Source organism: Paramacrobiotus metropolitanus, unplaced genomic scaffold (assembly GCF_019649055.1).
Source record: "Paramacrobiotus metropolitanus isolate TYO unplaced genomic scaffold, Prichtersi_v1.0 Parri_scaffold0000122, whole genome shotgun sequence".
NCBI classification, from domain to species: domain Eukaryota; kingdom Metazoa; phylum Tardigrada; class Eutardigrada; order Parachela; family Macrobiotidae; genus Paramacrobiotus; species Paramacrobiotus metropolitanus.
Window position 1 is genome coordinate 230,458 of NW_026570342.1, and position 11,881 is coordinate 242,338.

The 11,881-nt window shown below is 43.3% G+C and overlaps 1 protein-coding gene across 1 annotated transcript; it reads left to right on the forward strand.

The window, feature by feature from the left end:
- The first annotated feature begins 537 nt into the window (after positions 1-537).
- Positions 538-11,014, forward strand: LOC129598428 (uncharacterized). Its single transcript, XM_055496321.1, has 4 exons — positions 538-706; positions 892-1,957; positions 2,901-3,859; positions 9,920-11,014. The coding sequence occupies exons 2-4, from the start codon at positions 906-908 to the stop codon at positions 10,693-10,695; spliced, it is 2,787 nt and encodes a 928-aa protein (XP_055352296.1). The 5' UTR covers positions 538-706; positions 892-905; the 3' UTR covers positions 10,696-11,014.
- Positions 11,015-11,881: the final 867 nt, after the last annotated feature.

Genomic DNA, 11,881 nt, shown 5'->3' on the forward strand with positions numbered 1-11,881 from the left:
CGATGGCAAAACTGCCACCTGAGATGCTACTGGCTCAAACTCAAAACATAATAATTAGACGCGAGGGATATTTAAAAAGTACAGCGGTAAATAAGCATAATATATAATATTAAACACCCGGGCGCAGCCAGCCGCGGTTTACAGTATATGCGGTAAGTTGAAGATGTTTGTCTGCGCACACACAGTCCCTGATACCCGTAATTATTTACAAGCAGCGATACTGCAATTAATCATCACACCGTGCGTTCCAAAAATATGCAGTGCCACATAAGCAGCTGCAGAAATCGCAATGAAAACAGGACGTTCTTGATGTTATCAACTGGTACGGTGTGCTAGCCGGCTACATGCGCGGCTCACACACCCAGAAAAACTGGTATAGTTGTCGTATACAGAATGATACAAAGTTGTCGTACATACTCCGATACTCGTAAGTACTTCATAGTATCATACCAGCAACCGGCAACCAGCAACCAGCAACACGCTCTTCAGCTTTAACCTGGTACGAGAGTTTTGCTTTTCTTTTGCTGCTGTGTCATTGACAAGTTCAAACATAACTGACTGCGCATACCCGGCGCACCAATTGTTTTCGTTTTTTTATCGTAGTAAAAATCCACCAATCCCCTTGATTGCGGCTAGTATCAGGAAGAAAATTTGGACAGCAGGGATCGGTTAGCAGGAGCTTTCTCTGACCAGATCTGCAGAAACGGTCCGTTCTCGGTTTATCAATTATCAGCACTTGAATTAATTCTTATTACTTCTACCATTTTTATTTTCCAACGACTTACGAATTTTCGTGTTCAAAATTTCCTACAAGGCTGCAGCTGCGACAGTAAAATTTATTTCACAGGCACTTCCATTCTTGTCTATATTAATTTTATGTTTTATAAGCAGGCGCAGGCAGGATCATGAATACCGAGAATTTTGAACTAAAACCACCAGCTGAGAATGCAACGGTTATCACCATCGTACCGGTGGAGAATGCTCAAGGCCTTGTGCCATCGACTAGTGCAGGCGAAGCGGAAACTAGCTACTCTACAGACTCTGAATCTGATAATGAAAGCCATGGATTATTAGCAGAACATTCTGGTTTGGAAGGTGTAGTAGTACATTCACCGGGTTCTCAAGATTCTCCTGAGACTGAGGGACAAACTTTGCGGCGCAGACATAGACCAGCAGAAAGCGATCGTAGCGATCGTAGCGATTCGTCTTTCCAAGTGACTGTGATGAAAACTTCGGCTGCAGAATTCATTGTGTCATGCGATCTGTTGGAAGAAAACCATTTCTGTGACGATTTGGACGAAACTGCGTTGGCATTAGTAAAGAGATCTGCTCTTGTGCTTGTGGAGATAATATGCACTAATGCTTTACGCCTATGGTACTATATAAACATATTTATCAGGAATGCGAAGATTGCTTGCATTGCCCTAATCGAACGTCTGCTTCGACTGACCATACATGATCTTTTTCGATATACTACTGAGTTTGTTTTGGACGCGTATGATCAAATCGGGCACTATTTCCTGGGGTTTCCGGATCCCTATTTTGCCAGTACGCCATTTCGGCAATGGTTTCGTTTAATCGTCGGGTTTGGAACCTTTACATTTACCCTGCCAATATTGGATGTGGGTTCCGATATTCTGTTCATTCGGAATCTTTGGTCGGATACAAATTGCTACATGAATCCGCAACTGTTGATGTTGATCACACTAGTGCCTTTTTTTCCGCTTATATTCTCCTTTGTAACGGAAATTTTCAGTGTGCATGTGGACTGGGCGGAAGCTTCTGCCGAGAACTGGCGGCTCGCTCAAGGACAGCTTATCAAGTTGCCGGACCCGCACCTTCTTTCAAAACGAATTGTTAACGATGGCTCATGGAGCGGTTTACTCCAGGAAAGCCAAAGCGAGACGTTTAAAAACCGGGTTAAAGAGAATGTATTTCCTTTCGAATTTTTTGTTCGGTAAGTCAGCTGTCTCAGCTTGTCTGCAACAAGCTTAAGAATGGCCATGAAGTAAGTGCCTTTTAATAATGGCAAAACCGTACGGCACTGGAAGATTCGATTTCGGAGGAAGCTTCCAATTCGAAAATACAGTAGTCGGCAAGACATCCCGAACGGAGAGTCAGGAGACAATTCGTCGCGAGGTGGTTTCGACGGCGGGACAATTCATCGCGAGACTGTTTTTCGAATACACACCCTAACCATCCGACAAAATAACATTATTGATAGAAAAACACAAGAACACAAGAAAATTTAAGAAACATAAGTAAAATAGAAGAAAATCACAGAACCAAAAATGCCCTTGAAAAAAATAATAAGACATAAGAAACCTAAGAACGGAATTGAGAAAACGTGAAAATTAAGCGTATAAATTTCCTTTGCGGTGATTTGTCTGCGACCAGAGGTTCTGCGTCAAAATGTCGCAAGGGCAAGATGTGTCAAAGTAACATGTCATAAACCTAAATAATAATCCCAGCGTCTGTATAGTAGTATATCCCGCGTCGAATTTGAGTTTTGTGAAATGTTACCCACCCGTGACCCAAATGTCTGGCTGCGTATGCGAAGTGCGGCTTGTGGTTCCGCTACCCGCTTTTCAACATGCTACAGTCATGTATTCCACTGGACCACTTGTATGCTGCTTGTCTGGTTAAGAACATTTACATTCTTACGAAACGAAGATTACGACTACGTAATATGGCTTAAATACGGCAAGGCATTACTACATGGATTTTTGGTACTCGTCTAATTTGTACTCGGTGAGATTGTTCCATTAATTTTAACGTTATCTAACTGCCTCCAGCGGGCCAACTAGCACACTCCCGCATTAGACTTTAAAGCTGCAGCTGTGCAGAATCTCGGCATGTTGATGACTAATTTAAGATCTGTTTTGGTGGTTTCTGCTTAGCTGCTGGTTGTTTTTCCAAACGTGGAGAAATGGTGCCCATAATGGAAAGGATTCCCGATACAAAGAGGAAAACGATCTGGAATTTCATGATATGCACCTTCAAGGGGCTCAGCTAAAAGAGATCAGATACGAATCCAGTATCCAGTTAATCATACTGTTGATTTTAATGGGGACCGGTACCCAGCCATTTTCCTATACAGGTTGCGCTTCCGTTGTCATGTCATTGTTGTCCGTTGCGAAATATTTCCCTTCTTCGGCGCAATTGCCCGAACGCTTCGCATTTAGCAGGAGTTTACTTATGGAGCGGGACTGCATTGGCTTTATGGAGGCCAATCAGCTGCTTCCGCCCAGTTTGGTCCTGTTATATGGAACCCTTAGCAACTTCCTTTATATCGTGTGCCGCTATCACGTAATAATTTCTTTGGCAGTTTATAACTGGCAGGCCGGACTCATGCTCATTGCTCTGCAGACTGTCATCGTAACTGCGTCCCTGATACTGTCCTACCTTCTACTGCCTTCTGATTCGTTCAGAATGCGCCGAATTAAGGGCAGCTGGATTGCAAAATACAAACAAAGATATCCGTGGCGTAGAAAGATCGGCAACGTCGTCGCATTTGTTGGGTGTTCGCTCAATATTTTATTTTATTTCCTTATTGCACCGGTTACCACAACCGTGACAATGTGGGGCTGCGTGCTGGGAACTGCACTGCAAGCAGTCGCTTTAGTGGCGTATTTTTTTGTGGTGCATTTTGAGTGGCGAAACAACATTTACTGCCGCGAAGAAGTTCCCCGTATTGGACAGTTTCTGCAGTCAGCTCCGGTTTTTCATAGACTGCTTATTACTAATATTCTTCTATCCTGTGTATTACTGCCAAGCTGCACATATGCGCTGAATGTGGCTGCGCGCAACGCGGAGAACTGGTGGATCCTCCATAGGCAAACTTGCACGCAGTGCAAAGGTAAGAAATTACGGAACGCAGCATGCAAACGGAATTTGTGCTTAAATGTGCAGATATTTCTGCACGTTATTACAACAAGACACTCAGACCTCTCAAAGAGGGTTGCTGTTAAATGGCCCTCGTAGCTAAACAGACTGTTCTGTGCTAGTGGTGTTGCACAGTTTAAGGAAAGGTCAATCAAACGATCACAACGCACGAAAGTAGGACTCACAATAACAACTCACAATAGGACTCACAATCACAATCACAACTTATTTATTGTTAAGAGGTGATACTCCTTTAATTATCATTAAAAATTTAACAGTTTACCGCATCAACTCAAACGCATTGCATCAGTGTGGTAAGCCACACTGATCAAAACAACACATGTAACGCTGTACGCTTCTGTATCTATCGTATGTACCTTGTTTTAAACCGTGTAACTGTATATTTTGCCGCATTATCGTTGACAGTTAGTTATTTGGCTAACTTGGCTCCTGTGCAGAAATTTAAGTCCTACAGTACAGTAAAACCCCTCGTTACGTACACCCTTATATAGGGGGCAAAACTAAGCATCTTCCACCGTTTCCGGCTACTACTGATTTTAGCCGGCTGGTGGTTTACGTTGTGGATTGACAGTGTATTATGTAAAGCGCCGCTATTAAGAAATTCAGGTGTGGACGGTACATGTGGTATTCACCGCATCGTATTAATTTATGTACAGCAAATGCATGTACAACATAATAAACATAAAATTTCAACATTAAATTATCAAACGCACGATTAACTCAACAACATCATAACGGCGAAAATAAACAACACAACTCTGACATCCGGGCAAAGCATAGCTCTACCAAATTAAATTCTGTGAGTTAGAGCTTCGAAACAAGCTTGATCACAATGTAGCTTAATTACAATTAATAAAACAAAATCTTTGGCCAGATCTCCAACACATAGAACCATAAAATCTCTGATAAACCTCTGTCACGGGTTTTTAAAATATCTGCCTTTTGTGCTGATTCTGGCACCGCGGTTTTTAATAACTGCTTCGATGCGTCCTGGAAGACTGCCGTAAAGTTTCTCGAAACTGATCTTGTCCGTCACGTACTGCCAGGACTCCAACACGTACTTGCGCAGCTCATCTGCTGTTCTTGGGGAATAGCGTTTGTTCATGTATTCTTTCATAATACTCCACACATTTTCTAATGGGTTAAGATCGGGAGATTTAGGGGGCCATATGGGAACTCGAACTTCTTCTCTTTTCAAGAAGTCCATTGTGTACTGCGCAGTGTGTGAGCTTGCTCCATCCTGCATGAACGTGACTGGGCCGTCTTCGCGCATTTCCTCCAGCACAGGAAAGAGCTCTTTACGCAGCATTTCGACATACTTTTCCTTGATAAATCGTCCACGGACTTTGAATAAATTCATCGGCCCAAGTCGCGAGATGCATCCCCAAAACACGAGGCCTATCTTTCTGTTGCTTCCAACAGGCATCTGCAGATCGTACTGGTATTCTGATTCGCCTTTCCGACGCCGCATCTAGAGATACCCAGGTTTGTCAGTACGTTCATGTTTGGTAGTGTTCATTTCGGTTCTGCTCTTTTGTTTCTGAAATACCAGTTTCTGACTGTAAGATAATTTATAGTTTTACCTGAACTTTATTCCCCACTAAGCGAAAACTAGACTCGTCCGAAAAGAGCCAGTAGTGAAAGTGCTTAGGATCTTTCCCCACTGCGACTCGCAGCCTGTGACAGTACTCCAGGCGCTTATTTTTGCTTCCGGAGACAACTTGTCCTGTACACGGGATGTCTTTTGAAAACCCGCAGCACGTATTCGTTTGCTGATCGTCTGTTTGCAGATGAAAACGGGCTGTGGACCTTCCCGTAGGATTTTCTGGATATCAGTATGGGTAATGGTTCGGTTCCTGCTCACCAGATCAATAATTTTTCGAACATGTGCAACAGATGTCTTTCGGTTTTTGAAGGCTTGTTAGGTGCTGATGGCTTTCTGTTACCGTCGGGAAGGAAATGTGTCAGCACGTAATGAACTCATTTTTTCACATGCCCGAATTCATCCCCGATATCGGAATATTGCTTTCCAATACTTTTCAGATAAAATACTCGCTGTACGATATATTTGTCGAACGGGAGCATACATATTACTGAAGGCATTGAAGCGAAATAATTATTATAACAGAATGATGTTGAGATTATCGAAATCAATAACACGCTCAACAACAGACAGAAGGCAGACAGATAAAAAAATACAAGAAACAGCCTCGGCTTCGCCTCCGCGTTTCTTGTGGTCCTTGGCCATGCTATTTGAATTTGAATGAATTTTTATTAGTATAACATCTATATTTCACCGAAACATTATCGGTACATGCAATAGGGCAAACAAGAATATACTATGAAAATCAGTGCATGATTCTCTCAACCTTGAAAGCATTTTCCTTGGCTGTACATACAGATAATTTCACGGTACCCCCTACCCGAAAAGAAAGCCGAAATATCAGTCTATAAGGTATGAAATTCGAAACAGTGATAGTGCACTGGATCACTAGTTCAGTGACTCGTCACTTAACTGGCTCTTTTCACTGGAAAGTGGTGTGTGCCCGGTGGTGTATGTCCGGTCAGTAGTGGTCGCTCGAGTACTTGTTTATCTAACCGGTTACGTTCGCCGGACAGTAGTGGTCGCTCGGGTGCCTAACGGACTCTGTGCAATCGACAGCAGCATGGTAGCTCAGTCACTGGTTAACCTAACGGGCTTCCTGCACCGAATAGCAGTGGTAGTTCGGTCACTCATGAACACTGTACAATAATGACAGCTTGGTCACTCGTTCACCTACCTACCGGCTCTCTGCACCGGAGAGAGTGGTAACTCGGTCACTCGTTCCCAAACGGGCTTTGTACACTGGCCAGTAGTGACAGCTCGGTCACCCACTCACCTCCCGGGCTCTGTGCACGGACAGTAGTGGTAGTTCAGCCACTCGTTCTCTAACGAGCTTTCTGCGCCGGATAGGAGTTAAAGCTCGGTCACTCGTATTACCTAACGGGCTTTCTGCGCCGGACAGTAGTGACAGCTTGGTCAACCGCTCACATAGCAATCCATAGTGGTAGTTCGGTCACCCACTGGGTTAGTTGGCTATTTTAACTATGCAGAATATAGTGGTATTTTGGTCACTCGCTGAACTAACGGGTTTGTGCACTGAACAGTGGCATTAGTTCGGTATATCACTGATTGAACAGACTAGCGGCGTCTGAGAAAGCGGCGTCCGAGAAAGAATCAGCGGCATGGTTGCACGCGTTACCGGCTGCAAGCTTGGGAACGGTGGTGAATGACGAACATGTTAGAATTGCCGTGGGATTACGATTTGGTTCGCCAATAGTGGCACCGCATGAATGCGCGGGATGCGGCTTCCAGGTAACTTCAGATGGCCACCACGGATTGTCCTGCCTGTGTAGCAAAGGTAGATGGAGCCAGCATTTGGAACTGAACAGTATACTGAAAAGGGGATGCGTAGCAGCGGGCATACCTTGCGAGTTGGAACCGAAAGGAATATTCAGAGAAAACGGAAAACGTCCAGACGGATTGACATTGGTGCCAGTGCGAGATGGAAAGCAGCTTGTATGGGACGCCACTTTTGCGGACACGTCAGCACAGTCGTACGTTAAACGGTCAGCAAGGGCAACGAGCGCAGCGGCACACCAAGCAGAATGCCGGAAGCGATACAACTATCGACAGCTGGGCGAAGAATACTGGTTCTATCCTTTTGCCGTGAAAACCCTGGGAGTGTTCGGCGAAGGAGCCAGAGAAATGGTCAGTTTCCTTGGATGGAAAACGAAGTAGAGGTCCGGGGAATGCAGATCCACGGCTTTTTTAAAGCAGCGTAATAGCCTCGCAATTATTAAAGGCAATGCGGCTGCCGTTTTAGGAACTTTACCGGACAAGAATAAACTGATGGATAATACTGATTTCGTTTGTTTTTTTAACAGTGCATTTTTGGCCGTAGTGATAGGAATAACGACTGTTATGTCGCGATAAGAACATCAATAAAGATTCATACTCGATTGAACAGACAATCCAAGTAGTGATAGTGTAGCGATATCTGCTTGGCCGGCACTTGTTTAGAAATTGTCCTCGATGACAACGTGGAGGGGAGTCGTTCTTGTCGTAATAACGGTCTGCTAATTACTTAAATCCATTCTGATATTTTAATTAGTGGAAAATACTTTCATTTTTTAACTATAATTTTTTGTTTACGCTCAATAACACGCTCAACAATAGACAGAAGGCAGACAGATATAAAAATATAGATGTAATATAACTTAAAACTCAATCCTTTTTTGAAAGTAGAACGAATAATTTACGTATGACCTTACATAAACAGCAACTTGCCTGTTTTTCATTGCCGTTTACCTGATACATTCAATCTTAACAACGGCGCTTTACATAAAGCACTGCCAAGCCACAACGTAAAGTGTAAGCCACCAGCCGGCTGACATCAGTAGTAGCCGGAAACGGTGGAAGAGGCCTAGTTTTGCCACCTATACAACATTCACCTCTTTATTATATACATGCGGCTGAGAACCAGACTGTTCGGTGGATTATAACACTTAGGGGCGGTTCTCTACATAACATTCACCCCTCTATAAGTACAACACACACCTTTCGTGGAACCGTGGACAATATACAACATACAGTCAACCCCTGCGTTACATACAGCTGGCTGAATAAGCGCAGAAGGGTCTCAATGAAAGTTCCGGTTTCTGTTTCAGATCTGTCCACAGTGTCCAGTACCAGATCTAACAGTGAAAACAGCAAAAAAGGCACTGAAAATTAATAGTTACCGGTTTATTCTCTAGCGTTAACTGCCAGTAATACGTTAGATTTTTGAAAAGGTATTGAAAACAGAAGCGCTGCGGAGTCATTTTTTGGAGGAATAACATGAATTTATAAACAAAACATCAGCGGCACCGTGCTTAGATGCTATCGACCAATATGTGGCCAGCCCCCTGGAGATAATGACCACCCCCAAGGGCAGTGCCCCTGTGTAACAAACACCTCTTTACAACATTCAGAGAGCTAAGAACGGAGGGTGTAGCGGAATTTTACTGTATATTGCGTCACTAAATCAGACTTAAATGGGGCAAAACCAAAGGAATAAAGATCTTGATTTAAGTTTATGGCTTTCTATTCACATACAGTTTGTATAGCTTTCGCTGATGCGGGTATCCTGAGAACCTCTCAGTTATGAGAATTCTGTGACCTCGTGCAAGCTAAACCTCTAGCTAAACCTCCGGCTGTCGCAGACATTATATTCCAAACACACGAATGTCATAATGCCACAGTACTTCGAATCCGCTCGTAAACCGATAACTTTTACTTCACGGTTCAGCAAGCGATCACTCGTGTTACGTTTATAAGATCGACAGTGCAGAATATGTTACTTGGTCAAACAGGTGCATAGTGAGCCAAATAACTAGAGTAGTTCACATTTGTTTTAGTCAGCACCCTCTTGTTAAGTTTTTCCTGATCGTTGCGGACGTAAAGTTTATAAAGCAAACAGAACAGCCAAGGGGTTACCCGCAATTTCGTCGACAAAAATTCGTCGACCGTCACTTCGTCGAACAGGCACAATGTCGACCCGTCACGACGTCGAACCAACGTTCAACTAAACCATCTCAGTTTTCTGAGGTTTTAGGTTTTTTTAGGTCCCTTAGGTTTTTTAAGGTTCTTAGCATTCTTGGGTTTCTTAGGGTTTCTTAGGTTTTCTGGTCGTCGCCCTCGTGACGGTAGACACTGTGTCGGTCGACGTAGTGTTAGTCGACGAAATGTCGGTGAGCCCAGTCAAGGTTGTTCAGTTATTCACAGTCAATAATATCACTATGCAGTCAGTGCAGTCAGTAATTATATAAGTTTCCTGTCTGTAGTCAAGTGGCGGCAGTGCGCCGAAAGCTGTAAGTTTTGATAAAGGTTTTGATTAAACATGTTCATTGTCTTTGTGTTCTTGTTCTACTTACCGGTTAGTATTACTTACCGGTTAGTATACAATTAACATGAGGTTAATATTTCTTGTAGGTTTTAAAGATCGGTTTTGCTCGCACCAACCATGCTGGCTTTGCGATTGGATTTGGTCTAACGAGAACGATAATCTAGAAAATTTCCAGATTATCAAACCGGTCCCGTTTCTATTAAATTACAAGGCCCCCAGCGCAACTTCCATAATAATACTGCAGGTTTTAGCTCTAACTGACGATGTAGAACGTGGCCGAAAGGGGGACATGCTGCTCTGCCACGACCACTACTCGCAACTTGTTATGATCAGACTTTGGTATCAAAATGCAGAAAGAGTGGCCCAGGATCGTATAGATTTGGATCGCGATCGCGTTTTATGGGATATTTCTGGTGACCGTTCCCTCCAGCTTTTTTTGATTCGTGTCCGTACTTGGGGACGCCAGTGCACAACCGATCTGCTGGAACATCTGTACACACCTGAAGGTGTACCATTGCAGTTATGGTTTAAAGCCAGATTGTATGACCAAATGAACGAGAGTGAGTGGATAAAAGAACGAGATTGTCTGGATATTTACTGGTTAAAGGCCAAGGAAATTCGACAGAACCATAGGTCATGCGGCCGTGAATGCGCACTCCGTCAAAGGTTTCTGGCGGGACGTTTGACCATTAACTTGGAGCCTTCAAAATCCATTACGAGCAACCTGCAGGATAAAGTTTTTACACTTTACAACAATTGCTCTTACTGTCGGAATTTCGCCAAATATTTCTTTCTCATAGACGAAAAAAGGGATGGATTTGGAAAATGTTGGTCTGCACGCCCTTGTCCTGGGATCGAATGATCAAGCAATTGTAGGGATTTATTAACAAACTTCCAGATGAAAGGAGGTCTGCACTGCTGCACATATCAAGTTTCAAAGCGTTCTGTCGCGAGAATGAACAATATCTGTTTTTTACTTGGTGTTGTTTTGTTGGCGGGAAGGTGGACGGGTGAATGGCGGACATTCAGTGAAATCGCATCCACCTTTCTGCCATCTCAGCAGCCAGCTGCATTCAGTGTTTGATTGTGTTTTCATACGTAACTTGTGAGTGATGAATGCATGTTTGCTGGTACTACTCTCTTATTGACAGACACGCTGGCGATGCACAGTAATAAAGCGGAAAGGCAATCTTGATAGTTAATAGTAGTTGATAGTTGATAGTTAATAGTTGATAGTTTTTAAAAAATCGAAGATTAGTGAAAGATGAAATCTAACATTACGCGTATTCCACAACAGGCAGACATTTAAAATGGCAGCATGATCAATCGGCGAGGCGGTACCGAGGGAGCTACGACTTCCCTTTGCTCCACCAACTGCTGGACTCTACGAAATTTTGATTGTTCGGCTCTGCCAAAGGCAGACGAAGTCATCTATCCATTTTTACTGTACGTGTGGAGTCAAAGCTGAATCCTAGATCCAAGTGACAAACCCCAGTGACAAACAAAAACACACATCCGAGAATTCGCCTATGTATCAGTAATATGTACTTAAACAATAAGCACACCGCATGTGAACAAACAAAACATCCGACTGGCAGTTACGGGTTGGGTAGTGGAGATAAAATTGTTGACACGGATTAGCATGAAGACAATTTTTTGCGCTTTTTTTCAAATCGAATGCTATTAAAAAACGTTATCCGTTACCAATCCTTGGCGTGCAGCGAGTCAAAAAGTATAGGACGGACAGGGCTTGTATTACATAATTGGGACATTACACGTACAATTTAAGTGACATGTGTATCCGAACAACATTTGAATTTTGCATCGAATTTAGGGTAACAGCTGCGCCCCGCATGACTTAACATACCACTATTCATCTGCCCGCCTTTTGCATTTCCTTTTTTAGTTGCCCTTTTCAGGTTTATTTTTGCCTTTGACGCCGTGATTACCTTCAACATCCCAGTTTACCGTTAGCAAGTACGGTTTCAAAAGTCTTTCTCGTTAATTATCGTTAAAAATAAGTTGATCATTTGACTCGTTTACAGCAT